General features: G+C 41.3%; 1 protein-coding gene and 1 pseudogene across 3 annotated transcripts in view; one reads left to right on the top strand and one right to left on the bottom strand.

Annotated features, from left to right (window-relative positions):
• LOC144251614 (flavin-containing monooxygenase 5-like) overlaps nt 1-25,423 on the top strand; it is a 60,297-nt gene that overhangs the window by 8,007 nt on the left and 26,867 nt on the right. Inside the window, exons 5-8 of one of the 3 annotated variants that reach the window (XM_077794445.1) lie at nt 6,122-6,313; nt 10,094-10,166; nt 17,729-17,794; nt 18,537-18,588. In XM_077794445.1, the coding sequence (XP_077650571.1) occupies nt 6,122-6,313; nt 10,094-10,166; nt 17,729-17,765 (302 nt within the window). In that variant the 3' untranslated portion in view covers nt 17,766-17,794; nt 18,537-18,588. Of the gene's footprint in view, nt 1-6,121; nt 6,314-10,093; nt 10,167-12,611; nt 12,958-17,728; nt 17,795-18,536; nt 18,589-25,423 lie in introns of those variants that run through there. The other 2 variants (XM_077794443.1, XM_077794444.1) reach the window with 2 other exon arrangements.
• On the bottom strand, nt 18,540-19,238 carry LOC144251615 (large ribosomal subunit protein uL1 pseudogene; annotated as a pseudogene).

Below are 25,423 nucleotides of genomic sequence, written 5' to 3'. Positions count from 1 at the left end.
TGTATTTCTTTTTCTTTTTTTAATTAAAATACCTTTATTTTTAATTTTTTTTAATTTTTATATGGTGCTGAGAATTGAACCTGGGCCTTGCACATGCTAGGCGAGTGCTCCACCCCTGAGCCACAACACCAGTTCCCCTTTATTTCTTTCATGTGGTGCTGAGGATGGAACCCAGAGCCTCACATGAGCTAGGCAAGCGCTGTACCACTGAGCCACAACCTCATACCAGCAAAGCCACCTTTTAAAAACCACAAAAAGATTAGAAGATAAACACATTTGGCAATACCGAAATTTCATTCTTTTATAAACCAAGGTACCACAGGGAACGGGGTGCAGCTCAGTGGTAGAGCACCTGCCTAGCATGCTGAAGGTGCTGGATTCAACCCCCAGAATCACCAAAAAAAGAAAGAAAAAGAGAAATCGAGAAATAAGTGAGAAATAAAAAATTTTCCCCTATCCTCTGAGCACCATTCACAAAGGAGGGCAGCTTAAAATGGGAATTCTCCTCAAGAAATGGGCTGGGAGAGGGCCAATCACAGTCCCCAAAACACAGGTACAGACAGGGAGGTGGACCCGGGGTGTGGCTCAGTTCTAGAATGCTTGCCTAGCATTCTGGAAGAATGCAAGTTCAAAGCCAGCCTCAGCAATTTAGCACTAAACAACTCAGTAAGACCCTGTCTCTAATAAAATACAAAACAGGACTGGGGATGTGGCTCAGTGGTCGAGTGCCCCTGAGTTCAATCCCTAGTACCCAAAAGAAAAAAAAAAATTAAACTTAATAATAATTTAATTATTTACATGCTCATTTAAATGTGTTCCATATACATGTGTTCAATTTTTTATGATTCGAAACAGACTGATTTTTCAGAAATTCTTTTTAATTTTAAATTATCTTTACATCTAGAATCAAGTGAAACTATTTTAAATACTGGACTTAGTTTTCTTCCATACTATGGGGCTTCATGAAGCAAGAAGTTAATCTAGTTAAAATAAGTAAATAGTAAAAAATAGTAAAAAGAGTAGTTTGCTGGTCTGGCACAGTGGCACAAGCCTATCATCCCAGCAATTTGGGAGGCTGAGCCAGGAGGATAGCAGGTTCAAGGCCAGCCTGGGCAAGTTAGTGAGACCCTGTCTCAAAATAAAAAATAAAAAGAGGGCTGGGGATGTGGCTCAAGCGGTAGCGCACTCCCCTGGCATGGGTGCGGCCCAGGTTCTATCCTCAGCACCACATACAAACAGAGATGTTGTGTCCGCCGAAAAACTAAAAAATAAATATTAAAAAAAAACCTCAGGTGGCACAAAGCCTGTATCATTTATTTTAATAAATAAATAAATAAATTATAAATAAAAAGAGCTGGGGATGTGGCTCAGTGGTAAAGCACCGCTAGGATCCATCTACAGTACACATTTTAAAAAAATAGTATTTTTGCTAGTAATTTTTCTTTTTTAAGCAGGGATTGAACCCACGGTTTCATGCATGCCAGGCAAGCACTGTTCCACAAAGCAACATCCACATCCCTCTTATTAAATTTTTGATTGCACAAAAAAGATAAGGATTAAAACTTGTCATGTGGGGCTAGGATTGTGTCTCAGAGGTAGAGCGCCCGCTTTGCACCGGCAGGACCAGGGTTCGATTCTCAGCACCACATTAAATAAATAAATAAATAAATAAAGGCATTGTGTTGTGTCCATCTTAAAAAAAAAAAAAAAAAAAAAAAAAAAAAAAAAAAAAAAAAAAACTTGTCATGCCATTGATGAGAATGCAACACTGACAGGAACAAAATATTCAGGGTGTGGAGATAAGGCAGCCATGTTTGTGAGAAAGCCCTGGGAAAACAGCAAAATCACATCTGCATAGGGGGGTGACCCTCACAGCACTAATGCAAACTGAAGAGATTTAATTGCTGAGTTCTAGCTTTTTGCTTTACGTATTAAAGAGAAAATTTGGGAGTCAAAATTTGCAAGTGGATCTATTGATCTCAGTGCATAAGGAAATTTTGGTATGACCCTTGTGGTAGGATGATTTTGTGAAAGCATCCCTTTCTTGTCAGGTTGATTTCATACACGATTATATTGACTAACCATTTTTCTTATGTTTTTCTTATAAGCCAGATTTATAAATATATTGTTTGCTTAAAATAAGTGGTAGAGTGCTTGCCTAGTATGTGTGAGGCATCGATGGAAAAGCTAAAATAAATATGACAGCCATTAAGCATTTATTCAGTGTTAATGGTATGCCACACTTTTCTATAAAAATCATCACAGCGGTCTTGGGATAGATGTGTTGTAACTATCTCATCGATAGGGAACCTTTTAATCAAGGCTATAAGCTTCACCTTAATCATGTGGATCCCAAGACCATGTAGGTAGTTTCACTGTGACAGGTAAAAGCACCTAACTCTGATAGTGCTGAAGGTTCCTCTCTATGAGGATATATGTGTGAAGTAAAGAATCACACTTTGTAGACAGGCGTCTTTTTACATGAGAGCTTAGATAAAGACTATGAAACAATATACTTATTTACCGTAAAAACTTATTTACCAGAAACTTCTTCCAGGGTTGTGTAAAGTTGAAAATGTCCTGATACCTCTGCCAGGTAACTGAATATCAGCCTTAATCCATTCTGAATATGTACATTTAGCCAGGAAAGAACAAAGAAGTACTGAACAATCTCCTGTAGTTCTACTAGCAATCTTTATTTTCTCCTATTCAATAATCAATAGAACATCTCTTAACAGGATTTATAATTGGTCAGATGTGCATTGAAACGTCAGTTTGCCTGTTAATAGCTATATGATCTTCGGCAAATTTTTCATCTTCCTGATGTCCCTCACCCATAAAATGAGGATGATATTGGCTTCCTCAAGGGGTTGTTGTGTTAACATTGTAAAATGGTTAGTCAGAAGACAGACAAGAGAACATGACAGAGAGATGCACAGATGTAGTGGGAGAAGAGGGTGGGCTCTCGTACAGAGGAGGGCATGTGAAAGCCTCCTGTGTACTGACTCTATGTGACTTTTCTCTCCAGCCTTTTATTTTTGAAAATGTTCACATCTACAGAAAAGTCATATCTTTTACCTAGATTCACCTGTCATTGAGTTTGCTATATTTGCTTTTTATCTCTTCCCTCATGGAAGATAGATCCAAACAATATGTAGTATATACACATACTTAAGGACATATCTTTTTTTCTGAAAGTAAGTAAAAATCATTAAAACATACCCAAGAAAAGGGTATTCCCCTACATGCCATAATACAATGATCACATTTGGGAAATTTAACATTGATAAAATAATTTTCTAAAATGTTGGCATATTCAAATTTCTACATATATCCCAATAATATTTTCTTTTTTAATTTTTAATTGAACCCAGGGTCACTTTATCACTGAGTTTTTCCCAGCCCTTTTTATTATTATTATTATTATTATTATTATTATTATTTTGATACAGGGTCTCACTAAGTTGCCTAGGGCCTTGCTAAATTGCTGAGGCTGGCCTAGATCTTGAAATCCTCCTGTCTCAGCCTCCCAAGGGATTACAGGTGTACATCACTGCAACCAACCTAATAGTCTTCTTTATAATAAGTTTTTTTCTATTCTAAAAAATGTTAATCACATCATTTCATTAGTTGTCATGTCTTTTTTAATCTGAAATACTAATTCTCTATTCCCTTTTTTTTTGCATACTAGGAATTGAACCCAGGAGTGCTTTACTATTCAGCTACATCCCTAATTCTTTTAATTTTTTTGAGACAGGTCTCAGTAAGTTGCTGAGGCGTCCTCTAACTTGTGGCCCTTCTGCCTCAGCCTCTAGAGTCACTGGGATTATAGACATGCACCACCATGCCTGGCCATTCATTTTTTTTAAACATGGACTTTTATTCTCCTTCTCCTCTTTCTCCTCCTTTCTTCCTCCTCCTCTCCTCTCCCTATTTCCTCTTCCTCCTCCTCTTTCTTCTTTCTAAGGCATGGTTTTTGTAGACTATCTCTAAATTTTGAGTTGCATTGTATCTTGGCATATATACTACATTAAGGGATGTTATCTTCTTGGAGAATCCCATCAGGACCCACATGATGTCAGTTTATTTCATATTAATGATGCTAAATTTGATTGTGGGTAAAAAGTGGCATGTACCAGGTTTCTCCAGTACAAAGATAGTTTTCCCCTTGAAATTAATTAGTGGGATGGTACCTGGACACCGTGTTCCCCAACAACTTTTCATTGAATTATTTAAGCATGAATATGTTTTGTAGTTGCAAAACAAATTGAGGTTTTATTGAATAATAAAAGGTAGGCAAATCGGGTCAGCATGTAGCATTCTAATTGTAATATGTTAGAATAGCAAAAGGCACATTATGCCCCAAGACCTGCATATAGCCTGGTATAGCTAGACTATATGGCAAAGCTAGAAGAGTAGTTGAATACATCTCTAGGTCTATCAGGCATGAAACCTTTTGTATGCTCTGCTAAATAAAAAGTATAGGGGGCTGAGGATTTAGCTCGGTGGCAGAGTGCTTGCCTAGAATGCACGAGGCCCTGAGTTCGGCCCTCAGCCCTGGCAGGGGGAAAACCAAAAAGTTTGGAATGAAGACAGCAAATCCATTCAAGTGAATGACTTGTTAAATTTAAGCAAGCGAGTGGTGTAATAATAAGTCTATAATAATTCTATTTTAGAATGACCAGGCATGTGTCACTGCAACTGACCCAACAATATTCTTTATACCTTTTTTTTTCTTTTCTAAATCAAGGATCCTAAAATCATGTTTATTTGCCCTTCTTATTGTAAGGCAAATGGTATAGAGGGGAGATGGGGGAGCCCTAAAGACAACTGTGTTGTTCAGGTGAGACAGTTAGTAGACAAAACTATTCTAGGCAGACTTCTTTTTTAAGAGAGGAAGAACACAGGCTTGGTGAGCAGACAGGAGACAATTCTGTGGCTTAGGCAACTGTGTGGATGGAGGCGCGCTAGTGAAAAGCAGTAGGTTAGAGAGAAAGATGAAGCCATGCGGCTGGAATGCAGAATACCGTCTTCCTGAAGGTTCAAATCCAAGCAAATTGACTTCCACAGCTCGGGTGTAGTTGGGTGTAGTCGTAAGACACATGACACTCCTGAGGCTAGGCCAGGAAGATGTGGGGAGAGGGGTCTCGGAGCCTGCTCACCCAAGGTTCAGGAATCAAGACTTGTTTTTACAGACCCAAGATACTGGAAACCTGACTTATTTATTTTGATACCCTTATTCCATGCCGTCTCTAGGTCCAAAGTATCCCAAGAGAGTATAGAAAACTATTTTTACAGAAATTCTAAAATCCTAGGCTGTAGAACATTGGTCAAGTCACTTATCTTCTCTAGACCTCAGTTTCTTCATCTATACAACCTGGATAATGACACCTACCCTTCATAGAGATTATGTGACTGCCAAATAACTTAATGCATGGAAATGTAATTTGAACTCTAACTTGCTGTACATGTGTAATTTATTCCACAGTTTGGAAAATGAAAGTCTAAGTCTACCTCTTTGGAATTAGAAATGGATCAGGACATTAATAGTCAAGTTTTGTCAGACTGATTGATATGTGGACAGGAACGACTGTCCTGTGGCCTTGTGACACCACGGAGCATTACTATCACATGAACAACCACATATGCACTCCTCCAAAAAACTCTTATCCTTCACTTCTCCAATACCTTCCCCTTCAGTGACTTGCAGGGTCCAGCCCATTCAGCCTTGAGCCCTGAAAAGCTGATATAAAGTAAAACTGGTGTAAAGTGGGACTTTCCAAATTTCATGGGTAAACCGAGGGGACACCGTTGACATATTATTGTCTAACCACCTCCACCAAAGTAAAAATTTACTTACAGGGTTTATTTCTCTCTCCCCTTCTTTGCCTCTCTCGGTCCCTCTCATTTCTCCTTCTCTTAATCTTCATGGCCACTCACAGAGCTCTGAGCCAGCATCCAACAGTAAATGACGATCTGCCCAATCGCATAATCTCTGGTTTGGTGAAGGTGAAGGGAAACGTGAAGGTGAAGGGAAACGTGAAGGAATTCTCAGAGACAGCTGCCATATTTGAGGATGGCTCTAGGGAGGATGACATTGATGCTGTTATCTTTGCCACAGGCTACAGCTTTGCCTTTCCTTTTCTGGAAGATTCTATCAAAGTGGTCAAAAATATGATATCCCTATATAAAAAGGTCTTCCCTCCCAACCTAGAAAAGCCAACTCTTGCAATCAGAGGCTTGATTCAGCCCTTAGGAGCCATTATGCCGATTGCAGAGCTCCAAGGACGCTGGGCCTCTCAAGTATTTAAAGGTAAGTGACAATAAAAATTCACTCCTTAATTACTTGGTGATGTTTGACTATGTTTCTGTGCTTGCTTTTAAATAGCAGTATGTTTGACCAAAATCTTGAGGGTTGCATAATATCTGGCACAAACTTAGTACCAGAAAACTTATTTTTAAGTGAATCTAAGTAGTAATATAACCATGGACATACCTTAGAATCACCTGGGTATTTCCCAGTTTAGGCATGCTTTGATCTCATTCATGGTGATACTTATTCAGTAAATCTGGGAGGGGCAGGCACAAAATTGTTCCCCAGAAGATTCCAGTGTGTACTTCAGATTACAATCCACTCATCTGAATTTTAGGCAACTGGTATGTATTTGTGAAGTAAAAGAATTTCATCTTTCATTACAGAGAATGTCAAATATAGAAATGGTGCGACTTAATTCATACAATAAGTTAACACCTGGTAGGAGATAATCCAGAATATAAAATATTCAACTTTCAAATCCTCACATCCCTACTATTCTGCGTCCCTGCATGTCCCCCCTTAGAGTTTTGACCAGGAGCACCTGAGGGAAAACAACTTTGAGCTTTGGGATAGTAGGCTCAGTAGGAGCCAGCGGGTGAGGAGGGTTCCAAAAGGCTTCATTCAATCCAGCACCATCTCAGAACCTCGTGACAGTTCTCTAAATGGTCAGACTACCACCTAAAGACATTATAGAGTTAACCTGGAATTCACTGAATAAGGAGAGAGAAAATGGTTTAAGGAACGTGAAAACATATCATTTGAAATACAAATGAAGTTACTGGAGAAGTTTAGGCTAAAGAAGTTAAGATCTGGGGGAGATCTAAGAGTTCCCTTCAAATATTTGAAGGGATACATATGGGATAAGAATTAGACTTACTTACTAGAGCAAAGAGTCAAACTAGAACCAAGGAATGAAATCTTGAAGGTTGCATAATATCAGCTTAACATTAAAAAAAAAAAAGACAAGACTTTTTTTTTTGGTCCATATAAAGGGAGCATGATTTGAAGGAGGGAGATAAGAAATCTGATACAATATGTGTCTAAACAAGGTAACACTGAAATCTAATAAATTCAAAGAGAACTTCATCACAGAATGTTGTAAATATCTGTATCTGCCCATCAAATTTAATAGTTCATGAACTGACTGCCTCTAACCACCAAGAAATAGACCTCCGCCTCCTCCTCCTCCATACAGTTTCAGCTAATAACTGCAGACTGGTGGCTGTACCCTGTAAGAAGTCATTGGAAATCAGCTTTCAAATGTACTTCTTGAGCATCCTAAAGACCTGTGATTAATTTCAAAGGAAACATTCCCATGCTTCCTTGTTGATTTGTAAGTCATAATTCCCATAAATTAAGAAAACACATTAAAAAAACATAGTAGGCTCTGAGTGTTGAATTTCTGACTTCTGTGTTTCAGAGGCGTATCAGGTGTGCACAGAAAAGGGCCACCAGAATGGCAGAGAACATGACACCTGTTATAGTAGGACCCCGTGCTGGTCAGCCTGATAATGAGAAGACTTAAAGTAGTCATGACAGGTGCTTTTCACATTTTAACTTAGTTGTGTGGCTCCAGAAGGAAGAACTAGTTCCAATGATAAAAGTTGCATAGAAGTATATTTGGGGGTCAGTTCAAAAAATAATGTTCCAACAACCACATCAGTCAGTTATATCATCTCCTTAGCAGGTAGTGAGATCTCTAAGGCCAGAGATCTTTTTTTCTTTTAAAATACATGACAGCGGAATGCATCACAATTCTTATTACACATATAGAACAATATTTCATATCTCTGTATATAAAGTATGTTCACAGCAATTCATGTCTTCATACATGTACTTTGGATAATGATGTCTATCACATTCCACTGTCCTTGCTAATCCCCTGTCCCCTCCCTTCCCCTCCCATCCCTCTGCCCTGTCTAAAGTTTGTCTGTTCCTCCCATGCTCCCTCTCCCTACCCCACTATGAATCAGCCTCATTATATCAGAGAAAACATTTGGCATTTGTGTTTTTGGGATTGGCTAACTTCACTTAGCATTATCTTCTCCAATTGCATCCATTTACCTGCAAATGCCATAATTTTATTCTCTTTTATTTCTGAGTAATATTCCATTGTGTGTATGTGCCACATTTTTTAATCCATTCATTCACTGAAGGTCTTCTAGGTTGGCTCCACAGTTTAGCTATTGTGAATTGTGCTGCTATAAACATCGATGTGGTTATGTCCCTGTAGTATGCTGTTTTTAAGTCCTTTGAGTATAAAATGAGGAGTGGGATAGCTGGTTCAAATGGTGGTTCCATTCCAAGTTTTCCAAGGAATTTCATACTGCTTTATATACTGGCTGCACCAATTTGCAGTCCACCAGCAGTGTGTGAGTGTGCCTTTTCTCCCACATCCTTGCCAACACTTATTGTGCTTGTCTTCATAATAGCTGCAAGGCCAGATACTTTTAAGGAAGAATTAGATGACCACTTGATATTGTATTGTAAAGAGAAGGATTGTACTAAGACACATTCCCATTCTGAAATTCTATATTCCAGAATTTTATAGAGTAACATTTTAGAATTGTGGCTCAATTTTGTACATGGCACAGTGCCTACATATCTGGTTGGGCATAAGGCTATATATCTGGGCAAAAGGCTAATTGTTTGAGCTAGAGTTGTTTATATGGACTTAAATGTGATTCTGCCTTTGTCTAGTCATGTCCTTGGTTTTAAATCATAGTACAGAAACTGTTTTATATTAATACTTAAATTTTATTTGTCAAGATTGGGTATATGAGTTCCTTTGGCCTTACCTCCCCCGCACACACAGACACACAAAACTCTTATCAAATAAAAGAGGTTATAAGGTGAAGGTTATTTTCCATAGGATTTTAGCATAAAATGTGATTAGAGTTTATGTTTACTTCCTTTATTCTCTCTTGTATAAAATACCTTTGTTATTAAGATACCTGTGCAGGTGTTCCTCTAGACCCCTCCCTTTTTTGAGTTGGGGTTTTACTATATCACTCAAGCTGATTGAACTTTTAGATCCACGTTATCCTCCAATTTCAGCCTCCCAAGTGCTGGAATTACAGGCATGCATCACTACACCTGACTTGCCTTTTGACCTTGTACCTCACTTTTCATTTGCTTTTAAGGCCATTTGTCATTTCCTTGTGTCCAAATTTAATTTACCAATTCAAAGACTATGTTAGGGAGGAGGCAGGTATTTGTTGGAAGGCAGAGTACAGTAAATATGTTCCAAAGACAAAACAGAATAAACTACATGTACTGATACCGGTGAATATTCCTTAGGACTAGAGGTATTTTGAACTTAATATATTTTTAGATTTTTGGAATATCTGCATATACATAATGACCTATCTTGGAGATGAAACCCAAGTATAAAAAGGAAATTCACTTAGTTTTTATATACACCTTACACAATACAGCCAGAGGGTAATTTTATACAATAAAATTGTGCCTGTGTTTTGATATGACCTATCATGAGGTCATGTGTAGAATTTTCTACTTGGGGCATTTTGTCCATGTTCAAAGAGTGTTGAACATGGACAAAATGTTGGAGCATTTAAGATATCTGTTTTTGTGATGAGGTATGCTCAACTTATATTTTGGTCATGGCAAGATCAAATGATCAAGCAAACTGTTATCTCTTTGAGTATAGAAAATCATCCTATATTTCTTTGAATTCTCCATAGCACAGTAATTGTTAATAGGATCATTGTTTCTATTGAGGTAATTTACACTTAAATTTAAAATTTTTCTCTTTAGGGCTAAAGAAATTGCCCTCACAAAGTGAAATGATGGCAGATATATCTAGGACTCAAGAGGAAATGGCAAAAAGGTAAGAAATTCTCCCAAGAAGATGTATGTAACTTTTTCTACTTATTCTTGATAAGAACAATATTATCCTACATTTAGTTTCATCTTGTTAATTTGAGAATCCTGGTTATATTGTGATAGGAGGGGAATGATAGTGGTGACAACAGAATGGGGAAATAGCACTAGCAGTTTAATGTGGATGGGAAAGGAGAGAAAACTCAAGGAAGTGTATAAAGGCGCTATAAAGGCTATGTTTAGGACTTAAAAGTCAGGAAAAAGCTCCTTGAGAAAACAATCAGGTATGTTATTTGGGGGAGGGTTACTTGAAGTATTAACAGGTCTGCAAAGGAAGGAGGGGTGTGGTGAATCAATGGTGATTTCAAGTTCTAAGTAGACTTACAGACCTGACGTGGCTGCTTTGCTGGCTGTCATCAGGTGCACCGCACACGCAGGTCACAGTATGATCTGGTAAAGCAGTAACATCCCCTGGCTGCTTTGCTTCTGTGGATACAATGATGTGGCAGTCTGGATCTCAGAACTTGAGCTCAAATCCCAGGTTGTTTTTATGTGGAAATCGATTGTTGCAGGCCCCAAATGGTGGTTTCAGCCACTGACTATAAAGCATGGCTCTGGCCTGTCTTGGAGGAGAGAAGGTGACTTTTCATTCCATCTTCTTGTCCTTACCGGTGCTCTCCTATTTTCCTCCCCTTTCATTGTTGCACGTCTATGGCAAAGTTCCTACATCCTCTGCTCTAGGCCTCTCCTCTGCTTCCCCGAGTCCCTGTGTTCCCAACTTCCTCCTTACTCTCCACATCATTCCCCTGAAGGTCATCCATGACCAGGTGTCTTGCTCTCACTCCTGAGCTGGCACTTCTAAGCATCTTCCCTTCCTGAAGGCTTTCTTTCCCTTCTTTTCTGGCACCAAACTCTCTTATTTGGACTTTCCTGCTCTCTTTCTTTTCACTTAAGCTTGTCCAACCACCTTCTGATTGTGAGTAGTCCCCCAGGACATAGTCTGAACTTTCCTGAGGGTTGACAGTTTGCTCACATTCAGCATTTCATGGGCATGGGGTCTATTTAATCCTCTTAACCATCCCACAGGCTATGAAACCTCATGAAAACTCCAATACTTGACCTACTATTATAAGATATGTAAATGCACATGTGCTGACGCCCGAGTTAATATAATCTCCAGGAAGGAGAGCTCTCAGGTTCTTTCCTATTTCATCTCCTCAAAATTCCAGCTCCATTTTGATAAGGTACTACTTGACCACCTATCAGTTCCTCCAGAATTCCACCTCAAGAATTCTACCAAAAATTCATTTTCTAATCCTTGTTTCCTGTCTTGGTTTTTTGATTCCTCAATTAGCTTAAAGACTTTCCTCTTATTTGCTTTGTGTTCCATTTTTCTTTCTTTTCATTATAGAAAATAAAAAGTGAAAGTCTCCTAGTCACACTTCTTCCACATATTTTACTGTCAACTATTTTTTCACTAAGAAGTCTTTTTATCTCTCCAAATCTGCACTTGGTACCATCACTCCATCTGGCTCCACTGGGAGGGCCACTTCTTCTTGTGAGATAAGTCACCCTCCCTGGTCCTTTCAGGATCCAAATTAACATTTTCGCTGGGAAGCCCTGATCTGTGGACAACCCCTACCCATCTCACCACCCTGGCCTCACAAAATAGAGAACCCCATGCTTGAGGATTTGGGGTGAACTCCCTCCTTCTCGTCAGAGTCCTCTGTGTCTGGAGTGCTGTGGTTCATTCTTGTTTTCTGCTGACTTAGGCAACAACCACAGACGTTTATGCCCATTCCTGCTTTATTCCTTCACCTGGCTGTTTTCTCATCTATATCTTTCAAATCTTCAATGACCTATTATAGCCCTCTTTTTTTTAAGAATTTTTTGAAAATATTTATTTATTTTTTTTAGTTTTCGGCAGACACAACATCTTTGTTTGTATGTGGTGCTGAGGATCAAACCCGGGCCACACGCATGCCAGGCGAGTGTGCTACTGCTTGAACCACATCCCCAGCCCTGTAGCCCTTTTTTAACTACCCTTTTTAAAATTTCTATTTAACAGTCAAACCCACAATATTTAGCAAAACCCTTGTATGTTCTGTTATGTATACAACAATCTTATCTCTTCTGGTGTATTATCAGATCTCTAAGAATGGTGACAAATATCTTTTTTCACTATTTACTACAGTTTGTAGCCTAATTTAAAATCAATACAAGCTGAGGCTGTGGCTCAGTGGTACAGCACTTGCCAAGCATGTATGAGGCACTGGGTTCAAATCTCAGCACCACATATAAATAAATGAATAAAGGTTCATCAACAAGTAAAACAAATTTTTTTAAATCAGTACAATGTGCCCAGTATAAAATCAATACAATATGTATGTTGATTGATTGACTAGTTAATCGCCTTTTTGATAGGCCATGGCTTCTGTCTTCTCTGATTTAGGTACATGGAAAGCCAACGCCATACCATTCAGGGAGACTACATTGATAGCATGGAAGAGATTGCTGATTTGGTGGGAGTCAGGCCTAGTCTACTGTCTCTGGCCTTCACTGACTCCAAGCTAGCATTACAGTTACTTTTGGGACCTTGTACTCCAGCCCAGTTTCATCTACAGGGCCCTGGAAAGTGGGATGGGGCTCGAAAAACCATCCTTTCCACAGATTACCATATCAGGAAGCCCATGAAGACAAGGGTGATGGAGAAGAGTTATTCCGCAGCTTCGGCAGTGACTGTGGACAGGTTCATGCTGGCCGTCATTCTCTTTGTGGTGATCATGGCTTATTTTTAGATGTCCCATTGTCAGTGCCCTGGCTTCCGCTGGGAAGCTCCAGGTAGAGATGGCTTCCAGACCTAACAAAACTGAGCACTCTCACTCCCCTGTTGCTCAGAAACCTACCTTTATTTCTCTTTCTGAAGCATTGATCCTCTTTTCACCTTTTCCTACAATGAAATCCTGACTTCTCATTTGTGTTGGTTCATGCTCCTTCCTCTTGTAATCTGTCACTCTTTCCTTCCAATAATTCCTGGACTGTGAGCTCAGGCACTCTTTAGTCATCTTTATATGATGTCCTTAGCAGACATGTGGCCTTGTTGATCATCAAATATTATGGTGGGGATCCTAAATCAGCATCTAAAAAAATGGCTGACTTCAGGCTGAGGTTGTGGCTCAGTGGAACAGCGCTCACCTGGCACATGTGAGGCACTGGGTGCAATCCTCAGCACCAAATAAAAATAAATAAATAAAGGTCTCCGGTCCACCTACAACTAAAAAAAAAGTTTAAAAAATGACTGACTTCATGTAATTCTTCTGATAGGATTTGATTTTCTATTTAACAAGCTCAATTTTTGTTTTTAATGTTAAAACTATACATTTTCTGAGAGAGAAGAGAAATAGTCGTTTGTCTGTGATAGACATACAGATACATAAGACATCTTTTTTTACTCACTATCCTAATAACTGGTCATTTTTGCTCCTTACCCTAAGCAACATGTCTTTATTTTCTTAATAAAGAAGTTACTTTCAATTTTCTAAGCTCATAGGTTGTTTTAATAATTTAACATCTACCCATGGGTTCTACTTGGTTGAGAAAACTGGGATTTTTTTAAAGAAGCTGTCCTATCTATTTTGATCTCTTAGTTCCTAGATTGGATCTAATCAGATTTTTAGTTTAGGAAAAAAGTAGCTGCCAACTATGGTAGTGAAGTCTACAAGTGTAATGTGTTTTGTCTCCTCTTACTCTTTCTCCCATTTCTTCAAGTAGAATCTAGTAGTAAGAATTCAAAGAGGTTTTGTCTAAAATGTAGGAATATTCTAATACCACTTTTTCTTATGTAGTTCTGAAAAACAGAGCAAAGAAATAGAAAGCAGGAACTTGGGTTTACATCCCAGAGCTGCTGGCGATTCTGTCTTCTCATCTGCTGAAGTTTTGCTATTCTTGTTTCATGAGAAACTGTCACTGTCTAGCACCCTGAACTCCAGTGGGGAAAGGTACTGGAGTAACAGTCAAGGGTATAGTCACAAATAGCTGCTGTGCAATGGTTTTAAGTTTGGATTGCTGCCAATTTGTTAACTACAGGATAAATTTGAACAAGTAAAAGCACATCCAACTAATATAAATACACATAAGAGAATTAGAAATTTGAGAGTTAAAACTCCTTGATCACATAGCTATTTGGACAGCTGCCTATCATTTCACCTAATTTACTTTTCCGGAACTAGAGAACTGAAAGTTGGTATTATGTCTTTTCCTTCTCTAATCCTTAGGATTTAGGGGATTTGTTATCTATTAAAGTAGATCTAGTACTTTTAAAATCTTTTCTTAGTTATTGATATACCTTTATTTTATTTATTTATACACAGTGCTGAGAATCAAACCCAGTGCCTCACACATGCCAGGCAAGTGCATTACCACTGAGCCCCAGCCCCAGCCCCAGATCTAGAATTTTTTAATCTACAGATTATTCTTGTTCAAAAGTAAATTGAAGCTGGGCATAGTGGTACATGCCTATAATCCAGTGGCTAGGGAGGCTGAGACAGGAGGATCACGAGTTCAAAACCAGCCCAGCAACAGTAAGACACTAAGCAACTCAGTGAGAGCCTGTCTCTAAATAAAATACAAAATAGGGCTGGGGGTGGCTCAGTGGTTGAGTGACCCTGAGTTCAATCCCCTGTACCCAACCCCCCCCAAAAAAAAACAAGTAAATTGAAGGCTGTGGTTGTGGCTCAGTGGTGGAATGCTGTCTTAGGTGAATGAGGCCCTGGGTTCCATTCTCAACAGCACATTAAATTAAATAAATAAAATAAAGTTATTTTTTTAAAAGGTAAATTGAAGGTCTCTTGCTTCTTAAGTTTTCTCCTTTTATAATATAAACTTGCCTCTTTTAGGATGTAAATGTATTGAATTAATAATCCCCTAATTATCACTAATAACACCCCAGTTTCCTCTTTAAAGTGTGTATTTTTAAATTGATTTGATTCTCTCATTCTACATATAATATGTAAGGTAACCAAAAAAAAATCATCGCTTGAATTCTAAACCAAGCTGAATGCAAGATGTGAATAGGATATTGCACTCAAAACAACTCAAGATGCAAATCTTTAGTATCGATGAATATTTGCTAATATTCTATTTATATATTCTACTTATATATTTTGCTCTTTGTATTAAGATCATGTATATGTGTATATATATTTATATAAAAATTCTCCAATTATATTAAATCTGGTTACCAAATAAAAATGCATTCTTGTAATTCCAGAGAGTAAGGAAGTGCTCTCTGAATAAGCATGTGTCAAGGGGACACAGGAGCCATCAAATAGTGGACAAATTTGAGCAATAAAATAAATAACCTACTATTAGAACAAAAGACATAAAAAATCACAAGTCCATAGTGATATAAACAAATGATTGAATAAATTAATAAATGAGATGGAACAGAACTCTCCTCTACAAAAGAATTCCAAATAATTCATACAGACACTCTATTCTCAAGGAGACAGAGCACGACTGTCTAAGTGGGTGGTATAGATCGACTTCCTTTCAAAATTTACAGCATGGAAAGGGGGGAGAGTGACTGCAGTGGAAAAATTCAACAGGTACCACTTCAGCCAGGTGACCAAGGTCAACATCGACAGCCATAAGTCCTACTGACCATAGGTACCCTTGTGATAGGACGGAAAGGTCCCTTACCTCTGTGGCACTCACCCCTAAACCATAGCCCAGCTTAACCATGAGAAAAGTACCAACAATCTCAAGTTGAGAAAATTCTACATACTTCCTGACCACCTCAAAACTGTCAAGCTCATCAAAAACAAGACAGTTTTGAGCACAGTATAGAGGAGCCTAAGGAGGCCTGTCATCTAAATGGAATGGAGTGTTCTGGAATGAAGAGAGGGTAGTAAGTAAAACTTGGGGAGTAAGTAAAGTAGCATTATGGTCCATAATAACAAGTCAATGTTGGTTTCTGATTGTGACAAATGGACATAATAATTTGTCAACAGTAAGGAAAACCAGGTGAGTGTATTCAAGAACTCTAATATTTTTGCAAACTTTCTTAAATCAAAACTATTTCTGGGGCGCTGGGGTTGTAGCTCAGTAGTAGAGTGCTCACCTAGCATGTGCAAGGCTCTGAGTTCAATCCTGAGCACCACATAAAAATAAATAAAAACATTGTGTCCATCTACAACTAAAAAAAAATAGTTTTAAAAAATATTTATTTTTTAGTTGTAGTTGGACACAATACCTTTATTCAATTTATTTATTTTTATGTAGTGATGAGGATCAAACCCAGGGCCTCAAGCATGCCAGGCAAGTGCTCTACCACTGAGTTACAACCCTTGCCCCAAATCAAAAACTATTTTGGCAACTGAAAAGCATGGTGCCAAAAACAAAAATAAATTGACTTGTGCCCATTTACTGGTTGTGCAAACAGGCATGGTCATGAATACAAATGGGTAACTGAGAATGAAACATGGGGTGGATTGTTGTCCTTTATGAAAGGGGCTCCATACACCTTTCTTTTTTTTTTTCAGCATGGCTCTCAGTTTGTAAACCCATTTAGCTAATTGGGCACACCCTAGGTGGCCTTTCCGATTTCTTTCCCACACCTCACCTGTCCATGTGTCACTGACACCTTTCCTGCTGAACAATGAGGCCCGTCCACTCACCTCCAGGTTTGGACACTGACATTTATGGGGATGGAGGATGGAAGACTCTAACTAGCAGTCATCTAAACCCTTCTAAACAAGTAATTTGTCAACTACTATGTCCTCTCATTCTGCTTCCCCAAATTAGGAGAGGGTTTTACAAATGGGTGGATGGAAAGAAGAACAAATGGGAAAAAATAAATGAGTAAATAAAGAAATGTGCATATAAACATGGAGCATGAATGAGCACTTCTCTCAAGCTATCCATCTGCTTATGGTATCGAAGACCAGCATCTGGGCCCTTGTATGGAAGTATTATCTTAGATGACTTGTTAAAGAACTCCTGCTGAAAAACCTAGCCAAAGAAATTGTACTTAGGGAAGAGAACATAAGGAACAGGGACATATGTACTCCTCTGGATGTTATGATGCCATATCCAAGTGAATGTTAAAACCAATGGCCCTTCAGGATCTTCACAGAACTGTCACCCTAAACTGTGTCTTAATGCTAGACTTCAGCTTTAATCAAGATTTGTTGTGTGACAAAGTTAGTTCTGCACGTGCTGTAAAATTATGGTTGAGAAAATTGTCCACTTTGTTATTCAAAGACAGCTATGAACATTTTTGTTATGTAACTTTTATCCTCTTTCCTGTTTTATCTTGGCTGGTAAGAAGCTCAGTGTCAAACAAGATGATCAATCATAGTGAATAGATTGGCCTACAGCAATACACAACTTTCAGTCCCAATAAACAAATATATTTACTCTTACTTAGGCCTATACCTTTAACTACATCATGTAAAACCTTAGTTTTGCCTGTCTCAGATAAGAAAAATAAATGAATAAAAATATAGTGTTTATGTAATGCCAGCATGTTTATTTCTTTTCTTTTATTTTTTAATGTTTATTTTTTAGTTTTCGGCGGACACAACATCTTTGTATGTGGTGTTGAGGATCGAACCCGGGCCGCACGCATGCCAGGTGAGCGCGCTACCACTTGAGCCACATCACCAGCCCCCAGCATGTTTATTTCTAATGCAGACTAAGATGAATGAAAAACAAAACAAGACTTATCTTCAAAGCACTTGTGTAGGCTCTGGGAATCAAATTCATTTGACTGATTGGTCTTGCACACCCAGCCATGAACACGTGCATCCACCATGGTGCCCATACTATCCAGTGAGGCACACTCACTGTGAGCCCACTCACCCGCACTGCACCCTCATCCTCACTCAACATTCTCTGGCTCAGACCTTAATCCAAGACCCAGCATGTAGGTAGATGAGCAGATGATTTACCTACATGCAGTCAAGATCTAACTGGTTCTGTTTAGTTTCAATCCTGACTCTCTCTCTCTACCTGTGATTATTGCCATCTTCAGTGAGTATGGAAAGTATCACAAGGAAGACCCTGGCTTTCCCCTGCTTCTCCTGCTGTACCGCATCCACATTTTAAAACCATCTTGAGCCTGGTGTGGTAGTGCATGCCAGTAATCCCAGCAGCTTGGGAGGCTAAGGCAGGAGGATGGCGGATTCAAAGCCAGCCTCAGCAAAAGCAAGACACTAAGTAATTCAGTGAGACCCTGTCTCTAAATAAAATTCAAAATAGGGCTGGGGATGTGGCTCAGTGGTCGAGTGCCCCTGATTTCAATTACCAGTACCCGCCAAAAACATGTAGATGTGGGAAGAAAGACCTGATGATAACTTTTTTTTTTTTTTTTAAGGGATGGTAGCACTAGGATTTATTAGGATGTGCCTTAATACAGGCGCTGGGGCTTGCCCATGGTGCACTTGATGTATAAAGCCCGGACATTCTGCCAATTCTTCTTGAGCAATGACACCAGGAAGTTGACAGCCAGGTGGATGTTATACACAAGCTCATCATCTGTCATCTTCACATGACCAACAGCAACAGCCAGATATAGCACCTTCTTCATCTGAAACTTGATTGTGGATTTCACCTCATCAACTTTGGCCACCATGTTTTCATTGTGTGTCAGCAGGGAAGGGAATTTGCCAGCCTTATATAAGCCTGGACCCAGGATTCGTGGAATCTGCTTTATCAAGGACTCTGAGGCCAAAAAGGCATCATACTTCTTGGCTAGCTTCTTGACCAACTTCTTATTCTTGTTGAGCTTCTTCAATGCCTCGATGTCCATGTGGGGGATATCCACAGCCTTGGCCTCGTCACAGTGTTGCTGGTCCCCCAGGACGCACACAGAGAACTTAGGGCGGGGAGTGGACTTAAGCCTGACGGTGCCCGAGAAGCGCTTGTCCTTCTGGGGATCATAGTTCTTCAAGCTGATCTGCAGCTCCACCGTTTCCAGAAACTTGCGGCACTTGCGCTGGTTCCTGTGCAGGACTTCCCGCACCGCCTCGTACAGGGTGTCGCGAGAGACTTTGCTGCTCATGGTTCCTCGCGCCGCAGTACCAGAAAGAGCACCTGATGATAACTTGAAAGGCAAATAACAGAGACAGGTGGCTGAGAGAGCCTGGTGTGGAGCATCCTGGATTTAAGGGGAAGAATGAAGCCGGCGTGTCTCGCCCTAAGGCAAGGACTTCAATAAGTCTCATCCTGGCTTCCTGCCTCTCTGGCTCTCCCAGGACAGCTCCAGACCCCTGAGTATTTGCCTAGAGCAGGCTTTCTCCAGCATTTGCTGGATCTTCCTTTCTTTTAGGGGCTGTCCTGTGCAGTGTAGGATATTGGTCAGGATCTCTGGCCAAAGCCCACTAGATGCCAACCACGCCTGCCCCAGCTGTGACAGCCAAAGATGTCTGTAGACCTTGAGAAATCCACCAGGTTGAGAACCACCAGTCCAGGGCATGGGGGAACACCACAGAGCATGGGAGTCCATAAGCAGAGGCTGTCAAGGGTCCATGGAGGTTGCTAGATCACTATTGCAGGGCACATGGTTTGGCCCAGAGAAGCATACCGACTGTAAGGGGATTTCAAGGAGCCAGGTCAGTGACCGATTCCCAGCCCTTCAGCCTGAGTGCCATCTTCCCAGAATAACTTTCCAGCCCCCCACCCTGAGAAATGGGTTGGAAATCAATGGAGTGGACCTTTTCCATTTTCTGGGTGTTTTGTTGTTTGGGCCCTCATGATTTGGCACTGGTTGACAAACAGGCCCAGCTGGGGTGAAATTTACTCTTTTCCTCAGCTGAAGGGGGCTAGCTTTGTGATGAGTGTTAGAAATAAACAAGATGGCCCCAGGAGTGATCTTCACCCTGCCGCCAAGCACTTGACACATGTACTTCCTTGGCTCACTTGTCTGCTGGCTGCAGATGAATGATATCTATGAGAACAGATGTCTTGGGGGCTATCAGGAACACACCTCTTGGATGTCTCCAAAGGAGAGTTATTGACAAGCTCTGTAATCTAATTTCTCATGAGTTCCGAATACCAGCTCTTCCCAGACCCCACTGACCTTTGTAAGTGAAGCAGGAAATTCATGTCTCCAGGAAGTAAAACAAGAACTATTTGCCCCTGGCCCCACTCCATGAGGTCATGCCTTGGGTCCTCTGGAGTTGAGGCCAACCTGACTCCTTATGGACAGCCGTGACTGACCAACAGTCAGAGGGTTCCTGCTGGGGAATGGCTGGTCACCAGGGCTCATCTGTTGAACCAAGCCCTTAGGCAACCCTGGAATCCCCTCACACAGGCAGAATCTACACTTCCAGGCCTGGTCCTCACCTCTTCTACTCCCAGAGAGACACCTCAAGATATTTGTATGAAATACAAATTTGAAAAGTCACACCTGAGAAGTAAACCTTCCTGCTTCCAAGGGAACCCTGAGGAGGCCTCCCTGTCACCTCATCCCCCATGTATAGCCTTCAGCCCAGAAGCAGCCACCACCATTCCTGAGGGTTGGTTAGACACAATCCTGCAACCTTAGGCCTCACAGAGTATCTGAACCACAGTCTGCATTTGAACAAGATCCCCAGTGACTGGGTGCCCAGTGAGACCTGAGGGTATGTCCCTAGAAGCCCAGAATAGTGTCCCCAAGACACTGGACCATGAAGAATATGCCTTCTGGATTTACCACCCTCACCTCCTGTAACCTGACAAGTCTGTCTGTCCTGGTCATAAATGGTCACTGGAGAAGATATCTCTACCGCCGTGTCAGCTTGTACCAACAGCCTCATAGTCCCACCGGCCAGGTAGGCCTCCCTGTGGCCCACCCTCCATCTCTCCTACAAATAATTTCTGCTAAATTATGCTTGCTTCATCCTCAGTGCCTCACTACTTCAAAAACACTTCATCTGCTTAATGACAGTGAGTTCACTGGCTGTTTTATGGCTCATTTCTGGTCATATTCAGAGAGGAGCCCTGAGCCGCTTTGCTGTAGGATGGCAGGAGGCTAGTCCTAGGCACACAACCAGGCACAGAGCTGTCAGAGAATCAAAGTCGATTTGTAGAAAAGGTGAGGGACAGGATGCCAGGACCTTGCATCTCCACATCTGGTCCTATACCTGCTTTCAGAGAAGACACTTTGGAATCTAGAACAGTGGTTCAAGTGCATTTGAGATTACAATATGAAGATTCTGTGTCATATGGAGGAGCCAACAGCTCAAGGAGAAATGGAGGGTGGACGGAAAGTAAGCTGGCAGGAGAAAGCTCTGGAATCTTTTCCTGGACATGCCCCCTTTTCCCCTCCCTCCAGGGAGTGAGCAGACACAGGATGCTCCAGGGTTCTCCAGTTTGTTGCAGGCAAATCCCTCTGAGGACATGTGGCTAAGTTCTCCTGTGGGCTCTGGGCTCCATGCCTGGGAGTTTTCTCTAGACCTTACCAATTCTGAGCAGGGCTTAATAATTCCCATCGGCAAAATGGGAAGAAATAACTCTGCTCTTTATAATAACATGAATATCTTTGGGGAAACCCTACCTAAAAGAGCTGACAAGATCAGTGAGGGGAAACATGAATGGGTTCCTCCCACAGCCCAGGTGGGCTGCTTAAGGTTCCATCTCAAGCAGAGTCTTCACCTTCACAAAGTCACATTCTCCAGAGTTCCTCCCTCCTGCATCTACCTGTGGGGGCCTTGCTATAGTTTTAGGGACCAGCTCATCTTCAGACTCATCCAGATAACTCTCCCAGGCTCTTCCATAAGAATGACACTTTGCCTTCCTGGGAACTTCATTCGTGACTCTGGTGTAGCCCTTTCCAGGGTTCTGGCCTCTGTTTGCATTCTTTGTCCCAGTTATTATTACTCCTGAGCTCATTCCTTACAAGTGTGATGCCTCAGCAGGTGACTTAATCTCTCTGAGACTTGAGTTATTTGACCAGAAAATGGGTTTAACAGTAATAATGCCTGTCCCTTAGATGTGGTAGAGAAATAAATGAGATGATGTCTGCCAAGTACTTTGTGTACTGGCATAAACGTGAGCTCAGCCAATCACGAGGACCATCCCGCCATGTTGCTACTAATGTTAGTGACTGTAATGGTGATAAACCATGATGGCCACCAGTCTGAGCTCCAGGAGGGACAGAAACATTTTTAAATCACTTTGACCCTTGCAGTGTCTAATGAGATGCCTTTCTTATAGTAAGTGACAACATCATACTATGAAGATTAAATGAGATAATAAGGTAAATGAAAGCAGCTAGCACAATGCTCCCCCCACTGTGCTATTTAGCTCTCACCAAGGAGCTATGAAATTTACTCTTTTTTCTCAAAAAAATCATCCGTCAATCTATCTGCCTTCCTCTCTGCCTGCCTGCCTATCTCCATTGAACTGTAGTTCAACAACCTAAATCAAGGATACTAGTTTAAAAATGCTTAAAGTTTAGGGGTTGGGGAATCCCAGGAACTAATGTGATTTCTAAAGAGGCATTAACTTTATAAACAGTGGGTTGATTGATTGAGTCAATCCCAGCTGTATAGCTATAGTTTTCTGATTTGAATCAAATCCTCCATAGCTAGGAGTTCATGTCACCTACAGAAACACTAAATGTAGCTGAGCATGGTGGCACATGCCCATTAATCCCAGTGGCTTGGGAGGCTGAGGCAGGAGGATCACCAGTTTAAAGCCAGCCTCAGCAAAAGCAAAGCGCTAAGCAACTCAGAGACCGTTTCTAAATAAAATTCAAAATAGGGCTGGGGATGTGGCTCAGCGGTTCCCTCCCCCTCGCAAAAAAAAAAAAAAAGAAAAAAGAAAAGAAACACTAAAGGTAGATTGATGAAGAGGCAGACATACTATAGGAATGTTTGGAGGATATGGTGGTGACATGAAAGAGCTTTGGGAGATTTGCTGTGGGGACAGAGCAACCCCAGGAGAGCCCAACCTGACACCAGGGAAGGGCTTGAAGGCATCAGGTTGTTTCAGGGGCCTTAGGAGCTTGGACCTGGGGGAGAAGCTGAATGTTTGAATCTCTTTCCCAATCGTGCCTCTCCAGCTGGAGATCCACAGTGCTTGGAGGTGGAAAGAAACACTGGTTTGTGTTCTCCACTTTGGAGAAAGCTAAGTTTAAACCAAAGAGCAGATGCGTACCTAAGGCAGCGCACACACAGGCCCACTCACCCCCGGGCTCCAGAATCCGCCCCTGCTGCTCTCTCCTTGCAGACAAATATTCTGAGTGGTGGTGCTTGTGCCAATAAAAATAAACAATTCCATGACGGAGTCAGAGGAAAGCATGACTGGCAGGCAGGGGAGCAACAGAGAAAAGACAGCTGGGACTCTCCCCCTCTCCTGTCCCTTCTCCTCCCCAGAGGCCTGTCTGCCATCTTTTGCCACTGCGAACAACTAGTGCTGAGGTGTGCTGCTGTCAACACCTTCTGCTATCCACAGTGCTTCTTGGAGTCTAGACCTCCTAGGTTCTGGAGCTGCATGGTTGGCTAAGACCCTGGACAGGTCTCTGGGTCTCAGTTCCTACCTGTGCAATGGGCAATGGGGAAGGCCCAGGGGAAGGAAGCGATGGCTCTGGGGTAGACATCAAGTAGGCATTCAGTTGACTGCTGTTAGGCTGCTCTCATTGGGATAACAGCCACGACGTGGACTTGCCCTACGTTAACTGTGGCATGGGTTGGTTGGATGCTCACTGAGCCCATCTCAACTTCCTAGTATGAAGCTAAACTGCTTTTCTCAGCACCCTTGCTTCTAAGTGCACTCTATGGTTGTTGTCGCCACTGGGACGGGAGCAGCAATGATGTGAGTCCTTCCAGGTGAAGCACCTAAGAGTGGGTGTCTGTTCTCCATCCTTCCTATCACAAGAAAAATCCCACTGCTCCCCTGTGTAACTGCTAGACCTCTGTGCTCCCCAGCCCACATTGGGTTGTGATGAGGGTCAGACCTGAATTTTTCTTGACACCAGGATTTCAAAGTTACCTATCAATAGCAACTGGGGTTACTTAGCTGGCTGGTATAGGCACAACCCTCCCTTCTTGGAAGAATAAATACAGAGTCCTCAGTTACTACTCTTTATCCTTTTAGTGCAAAGAGTACTGAGATCTAAGTTGAGAGACTTAGCTCCTAGTTCAGGCTCTAGAACTTACCAGCTGTTAATTTTGAGGGAGTCTTATTTGGACCCTCAGTTCCTAATTTATAGGATAAGAGTGTTGAACTGGCCATGCATGAAGATGAGCCAGGGGGCTGGCTCCGTTCCACTGACTAATCCACATGGCAATGAAATGTAGGTGAGTGGTGTCTCTCAGGTTTGAAGAGTGCTGACCTTTTTGCTAGAGGGTCCTCAATAGGTCTTTGTGTGTGAAGAAGGCAAAAATGGCAGAAGTAAGGTAAACCCCCAAATTCCCAATGGTTGTTCAGTCAATATTTGCTGAGCAATTGCACATTGATGACTATAGCAACAAATGAAATGAATGAGGAATTTCTGATGATTTGTCTCTCCACTTCTATCCCACCCTTCTCTCAGGCCACCATGTTGTCTGACTCCTGGCTGCATCATTCATATCCCCATCCTGCCTTACTGTCCTCCCCTGCAGTTGGGCAGTGCACAGCTGGTGCAGCAGTGGGAGGTGGCCTCAGCTCATCTGTGTCCTCAAAGAACATACTTTACATTCTCACACCTCTTTGTCTTTGTCTGTGTGGCTGCCATTGCCTAGAGCAACTTCCTTCTCTTCTCTACCTGCAGGACTCCAGTGTGCTTTTATGCCAGCTTGAAACATCTCTTTCCCTGGGAACCCTTCCCTAATCATCACTCTTTGCAGAAGATATAATTGTTCATTCCCCCTAGATAGCATCAGTCCCTTCCCTGTTTGGTGACTTATTTACATGCTTCTCTCCACCACTGGATTGTAAGTTCATCAAACACCATGATCTTGTCTTTGTTACTTTAAATTCCCAGCACCCTGTTATGGTTTAGATGTGGTGTCCCCCCAAGACTTACGTGTAAGACAGTACAGGAAGGTTCAAAGGAGAAATGACTGGGTTATCAGAGTCTTAACCCAATCAGTGATTTAATCCCCTAATAGGGATTCATGGAGCAGTAACTGAAGTGATAAGGTGTGGCTGGAGGAGGTGGGAATCGGGGTGTGGCTTTGGGGTATATATTTGTATCTGGTGAATGGAGTCTCCTCTCTGCTTCCTGATCACCATGTGAGCTGCTTCCCTCTGCCACACTCTTCTGCCATGATGTTCTGCCTCACCCTGAGCCAC

Source organism: Urocitellus parryii, unplaced genomic scaffold, assembly GCF_045843805.1.
Source record: "Urocitellus parryii isolate mUroPar1 unplaced genomic scaffold, mUroPar1.hap1 Scaffold_125, whole genome shotgun sequence".
NCBI lineage: Eukaryota > Metazoa > Chordata > Mammalia > Rodentia > Sciuridae > Urocitellus > Urocitellus parryii.
The sequence above is the reverse complement of the archived record's forward strand: the minus strand, read 5'-3'. Positions and strand labels throughout refer to the sequence as shown.